Genomic DNA, 16,549 nt, shown 5'->3' on the forward strand with positions numbered 1-16,549 from the left:
GACTGCACGCAGACAGACGGGCGAGCCCACAAGTAAAAGAATGGCTCCTGACAATGACAAACTCATTTCATCACCCTGGATCCTCGGTTTCTTCTTCTCAGACGGGCCCGAGCACTTCACGGGCAGATCACCAGACTATCGGTTGCTTCTATGGGAAACTCTACTCTTCCACTGCATCTGACCCTTCATTTATTTACTCCGTTTACGTTTGGCTCGTTGGGAGGATAAAAGGAGTGTGTGGTCAGGTGGTTATGGATGACATACTGGATATACGAGAGAAGGACTTACGGAGAAGATGGCAATAAGGATGCCAGCGAGACAGAGCACAGCATCGTTTATGGTCTCTCCGTTCTTATAGGGGTACTGGATGAACTGGTCACTGCAGTAAAACCCGCGCTGGTACGGCTCAATCGTGCTAGTCTCAATTAACAGGAAAGGCAGGCCAGCTATAGCAAGACACAGAGAGGGAGAGAGAGAGAGAGAGAGAAAGGGGGGGGGGCTTCAAGTCAGTCACGGAGACAAACACAGCAAGACACGTGCAGGTGCATGGCGGTACAGCACAGCACACAGCAGCCGAGGATCATGGGATACACCAGGAGCATGGGGAAAACATGGCATGGAAGAGCGGCCTGTACATGAATAACCCTCTACCAGCCACCCTGGTCCTCTGCTTCCCTCCGCTCACCCGTGTTATCCGCAGCGGCTAAGACGTCTCCCTCCCGGGACATAACCTAAACTGTCTTTCAGCGGCCTACTCTTCCCATCCAGACCCCCTAGCTTGCCTGGCCCCATGCCCCCAGGCAGATGCCCCAGGCTGGGGCACTTACACTGGCGAGCGGCAGCAGGAGGCCCACGGCCATGAGAATGGGGGAGGGCACAGTGCTCTTCTTATAGGCATAGCGGATGCTGTCGTCCGCGCAGTAGAAGCCGCGCTGGTACGGCTGCACCGTGGACTTGTGCAACACCATGGAGGGCAACATGACTGTACGGAACGCACACACAAACACACACACACACACACACACACACACAAACGCCGCGCGGGGCACGTTAGGACACGCGCACACACACACACACACACACACACACACTTACCTGAGCGTGTGGGAATGTGGCAGTCACAGCTGCATGAAGACTTTTGCTTTTATTGCATCACCCACTTTGTTCAGAATGTGAGAGAGTACATTAAGAGAAATGACTCTCACCTCATGGCATTACGTTAAAAGAGAACCTTCGTGTGTGACGTGTCAGTAAAGTGTATCCACTCATGTCTTATCCACTATGTAAACACATGTACTGCATGCCTAAAACCTTAAAGAATACGGACTCTCACTCTTAGCTGTAGACTGCACAACCTCCTGGTTACTAGTAATCAGAAGGTTGCTGGTTCAAGCCCCACCACTGCCACTGTTAAGGGCCCTCAGCGAGGTCCTTAACCCTCAATTGCTCATGTTGTACTCAATCATAACTGTAAGTCACTTTGGCCAAAAGCGTCAGCTAAATGTAAATGTTTACTCCATCTTAGCGCTTAACACCCCTCACAACAGAAGAAGTAACTTTCCCATCAAAGAGTTTGACTAGTCAAAGGTTGTTAGTGCTAGAGCCGCCGCTAATGCTGAAGACAATGCGGTTTAATGGAGTTAGAGGAAAACCTTTAGATAAGCCCAACCTGAGAGGCAGCTTCAAGGAACCCCAGTGAACTTTTCACGTGCCTAATTCCACTTCATTCAAGTTAGATCAAGTTTGATTTGAATTAGAGTTTCACAATGGTGCACAACAGGTCACCATCAGTGTGATGTGAGTTAGCGCTTCACAATGGTTCGCTATGAGTCACCATCAGTGTGATTTGAGTATAGTCATGTTAGAGTTTGAAGCTAGTGTTTTTAGGAAAACAAGTAGCCCTGTCAATAAAGCTATTAACATTCTGGGGGCTGGATTTGGTACAGATGGCACCACATCACTGCATGGAATTTTGATTTTATAAAATTCATAGATGGGACAGGTATCTCTGTCCCCAAGCCTTTTAACTGAGCAGGCAGGCACACGGCTTTGGTCTGAGTCTGGACCCGGGACTGGGTCTGGCCTGGACCTCAGCCTGGGTCTGATCTGAGCCAGGGTCTGATCTGAAGCCCTGAGAAGCTCGGGGAAGGAGGATCATTTCATTCTGGGTGAATAAAAACTGACTTATGCCAAGACAGACTTCTGCCGACGAAGCAGAAACAGGCTGGCGATACCGCGAAGACATACAAACATCACTGAGGTTCACCAGAGAAGCCTAATGAATAAGCGCAAGCTGGAAGCAGCTTTCTGGGGAAGTTGGCAGGTTATTCGGAGGTTGGTGGGGGGGGGGGTAATACCAGTCTGGGCCTGGGCCCAAAATGGTCGACTCGTTAAAATGTCACACCTTCTGCAAAACACACGTCAGCTGTCAACAGCCAGCTGCCAAAAAGGGAAAATAAATCCATATTTCCAAATCAATGTAAAGACTGCCTGGAAGGGCTGGAAAACGTGTGAACAGCAAGAAAAACAAAGCTAAGCTTTCGCTGACCACCCAAACATTCTGGAAAGTTCTAAAGAGAGAAAGGAAAGGCAGGGCCAAGCAACTGTTTCTGACCTAACTGTACAGCACACACACACACACACACAGAGACACACACACACACACACACACACACACACACACACACACACACAAACAAGAGCCAACTTTCATTTGGAAGTAGCATAGTTGAAAAATTGCCTGATTGGAACTTTTTTCTTTTCTTCCGGCAGGAAAAATCTATGCGCTCTTCATCAGATCCAAAGTCTCAAAAGCACGCGCAACACCATCATTGCCAAAACAGTGCTCCACCTTTCCCCAAGCACGATGCTGGAATAACACATATTTCGACGGGTGGAGGGAGTGTACACTGTATGTATTCTACCGCAAACCGGAGTCGGACCCTCCCTGACTCTCACACTCCTCACGCGCCTTAGCACGGATGAGCATCACGGTGGCAGAAGCAATCTGCCCTGCCGTGCAGCTGTGTAAATAAAGCCTGTGGGTTTGAGGGGTGTCAGGGCCCTGGGGTGACTAGGTAGGTAACCAGTGGCCATCCAACACCAGCTGAGGTGCAGAGGCACTCTCAGGAGCAAGGCGAATCAGGAATTAGGGTCACTCGGTTCAGACCCGGACCGAGTCCATGGGAATGGGCTGTGGGCTTTGAACACGTGCACACATAGCCTGTTAATGGTATTCAGACTCTTTTACGGAAACAGGCTGCAGAGATGCACACAGATAAGCATGTATATTTCTATGCATGCATGTGTGCATTTGTGCCAGTCCTCTTTGAACCCGCAGGGAATCCGTTTGTTGGGCAGGGAATTCAAGCATGAATCAAAATCAGAAATTTCCGTCACACTGCTGAGGTTCTACACAGTGATAAATTCTGATGCAAATGAACAAGAACATGCGTGTATGTGTGTGTGTGTGTGTGTGTCTGTGTGTGTGTTTGAGAGAGAGAGAGAGAGAGAGAGAGTGAGAGAGCAAGAGTTGGTCATGGCTTTGGTGTATGTGGGAAATCCAGTAGCAGAGTGCAGAGCACTGACCCCTCACTGAGCCTTACAAACATGCCCAACAGCAGCATGGGAGAGTGCTGAGGGACACAAAACCTAAACAGACCTGAAAAGAGAGTGTGTGTGTGTGTGTGTGTGTGTGTGTGTGTGTGTGTGTGTGTGTGTGTGAAGTGTCGGTGAAAGGCTCTCTGTATATGACTGCTCTACCAGCCTTACTGTGCCAACCCAGCATTGTCCTGATAATCAGACACAAACGCGCCGTCGCCAGGAGAGTTGGTCGGCATGTGGGCCTCCTCTCCACACTTCGCCCTCCCTCTGGGCCAGGCCGGGCTAAGAGCCTCCTGCCAGCGATCAGTGTGCATCACAGGACACAGTCTGAGGACCAACTTCACCCACTGTGGAAGCACTCGTTCTCTCTCTCTCTCTCTCTCTGACTGCTCTGCATGGTAAATTAAAGAAGAATACATTTGATTTCTACAGACCCATTCCCAGGATGAGGTGCTACAACCGGAGTGTTACTCGTGCTGTGTACTGCCCTTTAGTAACAGTGTTTTGCCTTATGTACGGGTACGACACCACATCTCATTAAAGGGAGAAAAGACCACATCGGGAATGATATCTGAGGACACACGTGGATTGGCAGGGTTCTGGTTTTAACCCACTAAGCCGAGTCATGGGATGGGTGTCACGAGAGAGCTGGCCGAGGAAAGATTCCCAGATATGCCAGGAGCGGCCAGATTTGCCTGGCATAAACAGTTCATTCAGTCACCATGATGCTGCCAAACATGAAAAATGACTGTAGGCAAGGACTTCGGAGGCGTCGGGTTGGCCACACACACACACACACACACACGCACAAGGGGAATTTTTCTGCTGCTTATCAGATAGGGGTACACAGCCACCCTTTCGCTTTCGTTTGAAGTGGAGAGGGCATGCCACCATTATGGGTTGCGTTGTTCCCGACAGCATGATGTCAAGCCCAGAAGGCATAACGGAATTCCAAGACGGTGTGAAGGCCACTGCTTACACCAGCAGCAGAGGGAACGCTGGAGAACTCGGGAGAGAACTCTGGAGATTTACTGGCGTTGGCCTTATCAGATCCAATGCCCTGATGCAAATGAGGAAGTTTCACAAATTTCCAGCCTAAACATACAATACAGAGGCAAGCATGTGCATGTGTATGTGTGTGGGGGGGTGTATGTGTGGGTGTGGGTGTATGTATGGGTGTGTGTATGGGTGTGTGTGTTGGTATGTGTGGTTATGTGTGTGTGTGTGTGTGTGTGTGTGTGTGTGTATGTGTGTGTGTGTGTGTGTGTGTGTGTGTGTGTTTATTAATTATTTTTGCCTGTCTTTGCGGATAACTCTGGCTGTGTCACGGCTTGATCAGATTAAGATGCATGAACAATTCAGCGGGCAGTCCTGCTAAAACCACCGCCAAAACACTCTGACGTGAAACAAATATGGCATGACAGTTCCCAGGTGTAAAAATGGCCCATACACCCAATTTCAATAGACACACTCCACTTCAAAAAAATCTAAACACATTAATTAAATGTAATGCTAATAAATCATGATGTTTTTGCCAAAAATGTCAGTTATCCCTTAAAAACAAATGTCTAACTAGCAGATCGGTCGTTAAAGGTTGAAGGGTGCACCGTGAAGAAATGTGCTGAAGAAATCCTTATATGTGTGGTAACACCCCCACCCACACACACACACACAAAGCTGGAGCAAACATTACAAAGGCTACAGCCTTTACTTGGGCACTCTGACAACAAAACACACGTGCACACATACACACATATACACACACACACACACACACTTTTGGGTCAGGGGTTCTGTTAAACCCACAAGGCCATCAGTGACCACATTAAGACAAATCATGAGAGGGCAGAGGTCAAAGAGGGTGTAAGAGCTGACCTCTGTGTGTGCCAGACATGACTGACAGTAAGTGGAAAATAATAACCTGTGGACCTCCTGAAGCGAAGGAGAGAAGTTAACAGAAGTTCCACAACAAACCCGCTGACTATCTGAGCCAAACCGGGCATGACCCCCCACTCTGTTCCAGCAGTTAGTGTGTCTGAAATGAGGAAATATTCCTCACGCAGAGCAGGCAGAGTGTGTGTGTGTGTGTGTGTGTGTAGAGTGAGCGCTCTGCATCTGTGAGATATGGGCAGAGCACAACTCTCAGTAGTTACGTGTACACTATTCATTTTATGAATCACACTGCAAAAAAACAAAAAACGTTCCGTGGGGGTGTGTTGGCTGGGACTCTCACTCCTGATCCAGGAAAGGTCAAAGCCTTAGTCAGGTCAGACGCTGCATCAGCAGCTAGTGCGAGGAACTGTTCAAGTCTGTTCCCGAAATGCTCAGAGCTGTTCGGGAGACTTCGGACCCCCGTGGAGCTGCGGCAGTGACACAGTAATACCTGTCAGCCGACACACCCTCCATTTAAAGGGCTGTGCGTCTGCAACATTCCAGCTAGTCTGCACTGGTGGAGGCAAGAATGATCCGCTGACTGGCACTCGTACGCCTGATGCGCACGCCTCTTCTGCTCGAGGGGCAAACACCGCCCACACACAACCTGATATGGGTAAGTTTGTCCCAGCTACTTCCTCTGACGCCTGTCCCTGCTATAGCAACTGCGTGAGCAAGACCCTGACTGAAGAAAGGAAATGTGTCAAACTATTACATTTCGTCAGCTCATTCCATTATAGGCCCTTTTTAGTCATTCCTGATATTCTAGGAAAGCGATGGGTACATTTAACTTCAAATGCATAACTGACAGTCCATATTACCATATTGCAAGGTGTTTTAGTTTAATAAGCCAGCCTTGTGGGGTCAGGAGTTTTTAAAATAACAAGGGATCATGTTGAATTTGGTGTTTGGGATCTAATGTTTTATCATCAGCGATGGCTGTAAGCAGAGGCCCCTGAACGAGGGGCCCACACCCCGGGTGAGCGCACAGAGTCCCTGTGGGAAAGGCCCTGTGGAGGAACAATGGAAGCCACACAATGAGAGAGACTTCTGGGAACAAGGGAAACTCTGGAGGAAGAGTTCATTAATTACCGAGGGCGGGGAGTGGATGGAGAGAGGGAGAGAGAGAGAGAGAGCGAGAGAGAGAGAGAGAGAGAGAGAGAAGGAGAGGTAGAGAGAGAGAGGGAGAGAGAGAGGGAGAGAGAGAACGCTTTACACCCTGTCTAACGTGCTGCGAAGGCTTGGGGTTAGGGGCTGTATGTTTGGACGCATGTGTGTATGTGTTAGCTTGTGTTATTAATACAGTGCTGCACTTACTCACCGGTATTAGATCACATGGGTCAGATGCCTCAGAAGTCAGAGGTGCATTTCAGACTGGAGTGGCAACACACACCCACCCACACACATACCCACCCACAGACATCCGCACACGCACACACACACACACACATCGGCTTTTGGCCGAATGCTCGAGCTGACCTCTGTCCTATGGTTGTGACCTCTGAAATGTGTGGCCTACATGGTACTCTGTGAGCATCCTCTCCCTAGCCTCCCCACTGGTACAAGGGCACTGACCCACACATAAACACACACACACATGCACAAATATATGCACACACACAAATACATGGCGGGATATAGCATTTCCCAGGAAGTGAACTCTGAAACCAACACCTAAGAAAAGAAGCTCAAGGGGATATGACTTACTGCCATACTGACACTATTACTAATGAGAAAAGACAGGGTTGCATCCAGTATATCAGAACTACATACTGATCCTTTAATCACATCCAGTATATCAGAACTACATACTGACCCTTTAATCGCACAGTCTGATTCAAACACAATATGGGTCAGTGAACAGCAAAGCATTGCAGTGCTGTGAGTTCCTGCTGCAGATCTGTTTTCTGCCTTGCTGGTGTTACAGTAATAGATCAGCAATGAACGATCTGTGCCTGCACAAATGTGTGAGGATAGTAAGTGATCCCCCTGACTTTAATACACGCACGCACGTACACACACACACAGGCACACACGCACACACACACAGATAGACACACACACACACGCACACACACACACACACACACACACACACACGCACGCACACGCACGCACGTACACACGCACACACATACACACACACGCACACACGCACACACATACACACACACACACACACACACAAACACACAGGACCAATCCTCCTTTTCTCCTTTCTGGGGCGTGCCGGCCGGCCAGGTTTGCAGTGGCCAAAGCTCGGCTGGACAGGTGTGTGCGTGTCCCAGCAGGTGTCCCAGTGGGCGGTGCCGTCAGGGCCCTCTTAAGCTGCTCTTACACGGATGTGGCACCTCGATGCGTGACATCACACTGTCTGTATTTACGACGCAGTGCCTGGGGCGGAGCTCGGAGAATGCCCACTCAGGGCCGTTCACAGTGGAGAGCCTGTCTTCGGCGTGTCCAGGTCGGTCTGTTATTTCACCTTTCTGAGCCCTCTCCCACCCACTACGTACAGTGCTTACAACAGCGAGGTCTGTTTACATAAGAGGGGACGTGGGTGTGCTTAAATACCATTTACTGTGGTTTCTGTAAAGAAAATAAAGAGGCTCACAGTTTACCAAAGCCTTGGAGTGCATGGCCATTTCGTGTCAAAATAAAAGTTGGGAGACTCTTAAAAGTACGCTTAATGCAGGCAAAAGCCTAAGTCCACTTAACAGACAGGGGTGTGGTCAACTGTGGGAGGGAACCGGGGATTGGGCGGACGGGGGAAGGGGGAGGGGCCGGGTAATAGCCTGCGTCTGGACCCGATCCTTATTCCCTCATTGTATATCCCGCTAATTTGGCGGAGAACGGAGGCACGTAGAGGTGTCTGTTTCGAAAGCGTGTAGAGGTTACAATAAAAAGCCCTGGACTGCTGGCAGCTGTGTCCGAGGTCGTGTGTCAGATTCAAGACCGTCTCTTTTTCATCCTCATGCTCTGTGCTTTTTCTCCAGTTCTCCTTCGTAAGCTGGCGTTTTAACGCACGCAGGGGTTAACCCGGGTCACTGTAGACACCCTCTGAGCCAGCTCTGTGGGTTCCTTCTCCCACCCAGCCCTGGAGCTCCAAGCACCAGTGTTCACTGAGGATGTGAAACTGGAACCATGACTAAACATAGCAATCTATAGTCATGTTAACCAGACTACTAGAGCTGCATTTAGGCCTGGTTTGGGGTATTTGTGTGCGTGCGTGTGCGCGTGCGTGTGTTTGTGTGTGTGTGAGTGAGAGTGTGTGTGTGTGTGTGTGTGTGTGTGTGCGTGTATTTGTGTGTGTGTGAGTGAGAGTGTGTGTGTGTGTGTGTGTGTGTGTGTGTGTGTGTGTGTGTGTGTGAGTGAGAGTGTGTGTGTGTGTGTGTGTGTGTGTGTGTGAGTGAGAGTGTGTGTGTGTGTGTGTGTGTGTGTGTGTGTGTGTGTGTGTGTGTGTATGTGTGTGTGTGTGTGTGTGTGTGTGTGTGTGTGTGTGAGTGAGAGTGTGTGTGTGTGTGTGTGTGTGTGTGTGTGTGTGTGAGAGTGTGTGACTGAGAGACTGTGTGCCTGCGTGTGTCACAGGTACATCTGAGAAGCAATGTCGCATATGTTTGGGTAGGGCTAGGTTTAGCGTTATTGTGTAACACATTCTTATTTTCCCTCTCTCTACCTGAGCTGCCTGCTGACACCACACTCACACTCTCTGCTGTTACCAAAACCCTCATGCTGCACTGTCATGGGACCTTAGTGTCTGCATAATGGCTTAACACAATCACATTCAGATTTGGTGGCAAGAGGCCAATAAACATGCTAACTGATGTGTGTGTGTGTGTGTGTGTGTGTGTGTGTGTGTGTGTGTGTGTGTGTGTGTGTGTGTGTGTGTGTGTGCGTGCGTGTGTGTGTGTGTGTGTGCATTAAGATGCTTTACTGCTGGAAATGGCAAATCCTCACTTTCAATGGTCCAAAATATTTCACACACTGAAGAGCGAGCCTTCTCTCGGCTACTCCAGTGTGAAGCTGGTTCTGTCCTTTACAGGTAATCCTTTAGACAACTCTTGCAGTGATGCATGATAAGAAATGGGTGATGAGTTTTGATCCTTTTGTGCTCGTTATTGAAGCGTCTGCGTTAATAAATGCAGAACCACAGTTATCTCTACGGTCTTTTATCTCACACTTGGCGTTTCATATGTTTGTCTTGTCTGTCTCTGACTAGTGGTCCAACCTTAAAAAGAGACACAGTCTTTGCGTCAGCCTGGAGGATTCTGAAGTGTTTATGTAAACATGTTTTTCTTATATAAATCCGTTCCACCTCCTCGAACTTCAGAAGAACTTTGCTAGCCCAGCTGATGAAGGACCACTGTCCAGCCTTTTTCTGGAAACGCTGTGTACTTCACTGCAATATATGCCATGAACAGGACATGTCTGAGTGAGGATGGGTGGACAGTCCCCAGAGTTCCTGAACGTCCGGAGTTTTTTCCACTTCCTTTTTGTGGTCAAGCCCAGATGCCCGCTGCTCTGCAAAGCAGTCCTGTTGATTATGAGGGTCGAGAAGTGACGCGCTGTCTCTCTCTCACCCTCTATCTCATGGCCTCTCTTCCTCTCACTCTCACACAAGCTCTCTTTCTTTCTCTCACCCTCTCTCTCACCCTCTCTCTCACTCCTTCTTTGCATGATAAATTGCTACTTCATTTCTCTCTCTCTCTCTCTCTCCCTCTCTCATTCTCTCTCTCTCTCTCCCTCTCACTTTGCATAAAAACTGCCAATTCATATTTCCTAGCAAAACAACACACTCGATCAGTATACTTCTAACCGAATGGAATTCTCGAACGTCTATCAAAACATAAGCGCTTGTCAAAGCGTTAAATAAGCATGCGTTGCCTCCTCTCTGAAATCCGCAACTCCGAACAGCGGAGCTCAGTAGAAGCACGGAGTAAGTGACCCTGAGGTGACTGGACTCTGGAGCAGAACAAACGCAGGAATGCAGAACACTCAGACCTTAACCCATATCACCCGGGGAGAGCGAGGGGGTGGGGCTGACACCCATCCTTGGCCTTTTGCATATAGATGCGGTTTGTTTAACAGATGCCCACACAAGATTCCAGAAATCTCATTCCAGGGCATGTGCTCACAAGTGCATGTGCCGCACGTGCACACGCGCGCACACTCACACAGAGGACACCACAAAATCACATTCCTGAAAACACCATGGAACCCAGCTCGGTAGAGTAGGGACACTGAGCCAGGTTGTTCTGCACAAGTTTCTGCAGGTTCAGCAGGGGTGGGACTCAGAGACAGGCTCTCTGACTGACCAGGGAGTCCCCCCAACCCCAGCCCTCTTCATTCAAACAATGGCTTGTAGGACGTCACAGCAGCGGGCGAGAGGAAATAAACTCCAATTAGAGTAAGCGTAAATAACTAAATGACCTGTGTGGCCCCCGTAGGCAGCAGGGGCTCCAGTATGTCCAGTTGTGCTTGCACTTATGATGCGGACCTTCTATTGTCCTGGAGTCCAGATAAAGGGCAGTGAACGAGCAGCCAGCACGTGTAGTTAACCGTCAGCTGATAAACCACAGATGAAATACAGTATTTAACAAAAGAGAGTGGTATGTTATCAGTGCACTGCTCCCCTGAAGTCTTGTACAAGATTTGATAACATCGGTCCTCACTAAAACACACACACACACACACCCCCATGTGTGCCTGTCTAATTGCTACTTAGCACATAAACCCTGGGGCCATATACTTAAACCACATGGCCAGTAGCCTCAGAGACCAGCCACAAGGACACACAGATAGACACACACACGCACACACACTACGATACACACTCTCAGCCATAACCTGAAACACACAAAATAACACATGTTCACCCATACAGAGGCATAAAAACACACACACACACACACAGCAAAATGCATAGGCCTTATGTGTCTTTCTCAGCCTGTACTCAACATACACACTGCATTTGTCTAGCACGTTGTACTCTGCCATATCTCTATGCTACGGTCCCATCCCACACTCGCGTCTCTCCGTGAACACCCCCCGGTTTGCAGAAAACACAGCCATGCTCTACAGCACCAGCACGGCTGACGACCGACACGAAGACCGCCATACCCTCATTAAACATCACCGCACGCCACGGCCACGCTCTCGGAGCTAGCCGAAAGGTTCATCGCGTTGCGTTCAGGGTCGTGCCCCGACGGAAGCTCTGTTGCACTGACCGGGAGGGTGCTCATCCGGCCCTGCTCACCACAATCCCAGGCTGTCGCCCCGGGAACGGGAGTGGTGCTGGGCCTCTCTCTGCCGCTGGGGTAATGCCAGCCCTCAGAATGCTAAGCCGGACTTGTTTAAAAACATTCGGCTTAGTCTGTAAACACCTCGGCGATCCTGGGAACTGTGCTGGATATACGACAGATATTCTGAAATGACACAGTGTGACCGAGTGCAGCTACTCTCTGCATGGTCCGCTGGACCGAGATCGGAGGGAACCTTCCCTGGGCCTCGTTCAGAACAAAGACGGATTTCTAGTTAAACACGTACGCGACAGCCAGTTGCTGAGGAGCAAAGCAGGAAGGGCATGGGCCAAAACCTGCCCCGGTGGAGGGTAAGAACAGCGTAAGCACAGGAGGACCCCATCACTGAACACCCCAACAAGATCTCAGCAAAGGTGGGGGCTTTCCTGAACCCCGCCCAGCAACTTCAGAGGGTCTCCGGCAATTACAGTCCAGTCAATGAGCTAGAGAGAGAGAGAGGGAGAGAGTGGGAAATACACAGAGACAGAGGGAGAGAGAGAGTGGGAAATAGAGAGAGAGAGGGAGGGAGGGGGACTTTACACGCGAGGAAATGGTCTGGAAAAAGAGAGGGATTACATTTCACAGCACAGCTGGCCACATCTAGGGTGAAGAGTGGAAGAAAGGAAAGGAAAGAGACAGAGAGAGAGAGAGAGAGAGAGAGAGAGAGAGAGAGAGAGAGAGAGAGAGAGAGAGAGACTACCTTTTCCTCTCCCCACCCTTTCCTGAGTGCTGGCCCTGCATATGCCCACCGTGAAAATTACACCAGCTGTCACATCAAGAGCAGGAGCCGTGCTGACCTGGGACCAGGAATGTGAGAAATTCTGCAAAATATTTATAGACGTGGCCAAGTCCACACGGCGGAGATTAACGCACTCGGCCCAAAGTGAGCGAGTCCTGCCACAGCCTTTCCCCCCCCCGCACGCTACGGCCCTGTCCCTGCTGGAACGCCACAGACAAGAGAGGAGTCATAAAGGATGCGAGCTGAGACACCCAAGCCGCTCACCTCGCTGTGACCCTGATGGCTCCTGAAAGCAAAACAAGACGCCACGTGCTCCACAGCAGCGGAGGCAGGCAGCCGCGTGCCGCTTCTCGCTCCTGCTTCTCGCTATTACCGGGCGAGGCGGGCACGAGGCTGGCATTCCCGCGCGTCGGCACGGCCTCGAACCTCCGCCCGGCTCCGTGGTGCACCTAAAGGAAGAACGCGGAGCACGGCGAAGCCGGCGGCAGAGAGCTGCCGATACGCATGTGCCGTAAACAACAAGACGTGGCGGAGACCGTGGGATGGGAAGCGCACAGGGGTGTCACCGTGTAGCCTCAAGTTCGAATGCCGGTGAGGTGCAAAGCTGACCCGGGAGCTGCGCTATCCTCCCCCTGGGGTGGGGGGCAGGGTGTGGGCTGGGAACTCCAAGGCCACACCTCCTCTGCTTTAATGCATTACTGTATGCTAATGAGCTGGGCCAACGCTCCACTCTCTCTGATCTGATGGGATCTCAACGGGAGGCGAGGCTCCTGGGATAGGAGCCCATCTGGGGGGCGGCCACTCACCCTGCTCTGAGGGGACAGGGCCATGCACACTGCTGTGCAGAAAGCAAAGGGAGCCCGGGTGCCGTAACACAGGAAAGCGCTTTCCATGAGAAAGATGAGGCCCTCGTGACAAACTAGGGAGAGGGAGAGAACGTGAGCAGGGGGAGGCATCATGGCAGGACATTCATGCGGCAGATGGAAGCCAAGGCACCCAGTCACAGCATTGGCTGTTCCCATAGCCTCAGATTGAACAAAGCCCATTCAGACATTATTCAAGTGGCCCACAACCTTGCAGCCCACACCCAAAAAACCCATCTAAATGAGTCCCCTCCTTTCACCCCCCCCCCCCCCCCCCCGCCGCCCCGACACACACACACACACACACACACGCACACAACATAAAGCAGGGCGGTCGTCCCGTCTTTAGCATCACAAAGAGCATGTTTGTTTGTGCCTCACTTCTGATGCGCACCGTCAGCGCCAGCTCTTCCGTGTAAGGGACGCGAGATTTGCTGCGTGCGGAGTTTATGTCGCTCTGTGTGCCCACGGGTCACGCGTGAGGGCCAGTCGCGTTTTGGTGTGTTCGAAAGCGCCATGAAAACAAGCCCTGCAAACTACACGTCCGCGATTGTTGGTTAACGAAAAGCAGGAAGAGTTTTTACGTGCCCGGTGTGTAAAATGTTGCCCATGGTCTTGGTTCATGGAAAACTGCTGGCGAAGACTCTTCCTTCTTTCACTCGTTCTCCCATCCCCGTGCACGGTGCGGGGCAGTTCCCAGCGCGCTCCCCTCTTGAAACACCAGCGCCACTTTACAGACCCCTGCCAGCCTCTCTGAAACCACATTTAAGCGATTCTCCACATTCCCATGAACAAAGACATCGCGGGGCGAGGGGCACTCCACCTGCCTCTCCGCTCCGAGAGAAAGCTGATATGATGCCCTGAATATAGATGTGCCAGCTGGCGAAGACGCGCTGGTGGAGTGTATAGCGCGGCGCTATATTCTCATCAAGGATCAGCGACGGCTGACGAGTTGGGAAGCGCGCGGCATTGTCAAGGCACCCAGGCGCGCGAACAATAGCGGGCGAACCTCTCCGTGAACACTGTGCAAAAGGACGCGTGCACGACTTCTGTATAATAGAACGTGTCAAGCACGCATGGGTCTAATTTTCTTTTCTTTTCTTTAAAAAAAAAAACCCGTCACTTTACACGAAAAACACATCTCGGTCGCGCTGGAAAATTATTTGGACTTGCATTCGAAGTCTCACTTGCAGTGGCTTTGAACTGCATGGGTGTTTGTCTTAATCTTATTGACAAACAACAGACATGCGGGCATTTCACGTTGAAAACAAACCACCCCATGCATGTGGGACAATTAAACAAAGTCTTTTTTAAAAAGACTAATCGGGTCCTGCAAGACGCGTGACAAAACTTCAGATGGTCTGTTAGACTCGCACGTTCACACAGCGACTCTGTAAAAAGTTATTTGAATGGTGAGTGACTGCTAACCATAATAAGCACGTACTGATGCCACTTTAAAAAGTTGTCAGCTGTGAAGTTTTCCATGGAAAAGTTGTAAGCGAACCCGAAAAGGGGCTTGCAATCGAGTAATTACTCAGTGTATTGATGAGCGGTCGTTCAGTTTGCTCAGTTCCATATTAAAATAAATTGTGTGCAATAGCGGTGCCATCTGTATCAACCCTATTCTCTGCGATAAAAGCGTTTAACGGTACTCACTTCTGTTTAATGAGATAACGACGCAAAACACACCACACGAGTGTCGAGCGTTAAATGTGTGAGCCATCAGAGTAGGAGTTGCGTTCTGCGTGAAGATGTTATGCTATGTGTTTGATGTTTGAATATCCTTATTTACCTTGTATACAGAGGTCGGAGCGACACAAGACAATACGCCGATATCTAAACCTTTTGGGTTATCGAGAGCTGTCTTTTTGGACGCATGCATTCGACTGCATGATAGTCTGTCGTATAGTGTGTATCAAACACTGAAAGTCTGTCATGCACGGCATCAGCCAGTCTTCTACACCGATACGTGTGCGGTTCACTAGAACACTCACCCAGGAAAAGGCAGAAGATATCTAGAGCTATTAAAAGTTTCCTCTTCTTGCTGCCGATGCCAGTGTTGTTATTTAACGTTGACGTTCCGCCGTTTCTAGTTTCTGGTGCCATTGCCTTCTCATACATGTACTTTTGCATCTGAGAACTCGTCTTCTTCTCTTTAAAATGTCAGTCCACACCACCTCGGTAACTGGAGACAGCCCTACTGTGAATACACTCGTCCCCACACACAAAAAAAGATCTCGTCTGTAAGGACGTGTCAACGAGTCTACGGGAGATGAGATGCTGAAGCAGCCTGCTTGGAGAGAAGTCCCGAACAGTCGTGAAACGCAACCCCGATGCGTGCTCAGGACATTCGTTCTCGTATGGCTATGAATATTAAAAAAAACAACAACTAAATAATCACCACGCGGTCTGGCGCGTCGTTTACAAAATAAAGACAATCCCCGCGCGCTCTTTCAGTGAATGGAAGCCTGATCCAGTTAAGTCGCGTCGGAGGTCTCGGAGAGGGAACGGCGTTTTTAAAAGTGCTGCAGCCTCAGCTCAAGTTTTAAGAATCCTTTTTCGTCTCCTCCTCCTCCTACTCCTCCTCGGCGCAAAGCGGCCGAACAGATGAGGCTCTGCCCCTTCCTCCACGCGCTCGCTGCTCATTACCTGCGCGCCCGCGTACGTCTCCAAGCGGCGGGTGGCGGGCAGATGCTTCGTGTAGAAGTGCGTATAAACGCTACACAGAAAACAACACTTACAAATAGCCACTGCAACACAGTGGGAAACATAAACTTTGGTGGAAAACAACAGGTGTTGTCGTTGTTGTTGTTGTTGTTAACAGCAACACACCAACAAAATTTTAATACCTACATAGTATTAAAAAACCCAAGAAAGACAGAAAGAAAGGGGGCTTTACTTTACTGTAAATAACTTTACAGCCTGAAGGTGTGAAGGTGTTGCACAGAGCAATTTAGTCGATTTTCGAAACGGTATGCTTAACGACAAACGATTATCCTATGAATTAGTAATCATATCTATAAAACATCACGTACAATGTCATATTGTCATCTTTTGAAAAGGTACGCTAACTTTACTGCCGCGCCTGCTGCTGCTACTACTACTATTATAATTAT

At 49.9% G+C, this 16,549-nt stretch overlaps 1 protein-coding gene across 3 annotated transcripts in view; it reads right to left on the minus strand.

Annotated features, from left to right (window-relative positions):
- plpp3 (phospholipid phosphatase 3) overlaps positions 1-16,055 on the minus strand; it is a 30,987-nt gene extending 14,932 nt beyond the window's left edge. The window contains exons 1-2 of one of the 3 annotated variants that reach the window (XM_081718542.1): positions 15,428-16,055; positions 289-446 (exon numbers count right to left, since the gene is read on the minus strand). In XM_081718542.1, the coding sequence (XP_081574668.1) occupies positions 289-446; positions 15,428-15,566 (297 nt within the window). In that variant the 5' untranslated portion in view covers positions 15,567-16,055. Of the gene's footprint in view, positions 1-288; positions 447-827; positions 983-15,427 lie in introns of all 3 variants that reach the window. The other 2 variants (XM_027029495.3, XM_027029494.3) reach the window with 2 other exon arrangements.
- Positions 16,056-16,549: the final 494 nt, after the last annotated feature.

Source organism: Electrophorus electricus, chromosome 7, assembly GCF_041902795.1.
Source record: "Electrophorus electricus isolate QZ-2024a chromosome 7, ASM4190279v1, whole genome shotgun sequence".
NCBI classification, from domain to species: Eukaryota; Metazoa; Chordata; class Actinopteri; order Gymnotiformes; family Gymnotidae; genus Electrophorus; species Electrophorus electricus.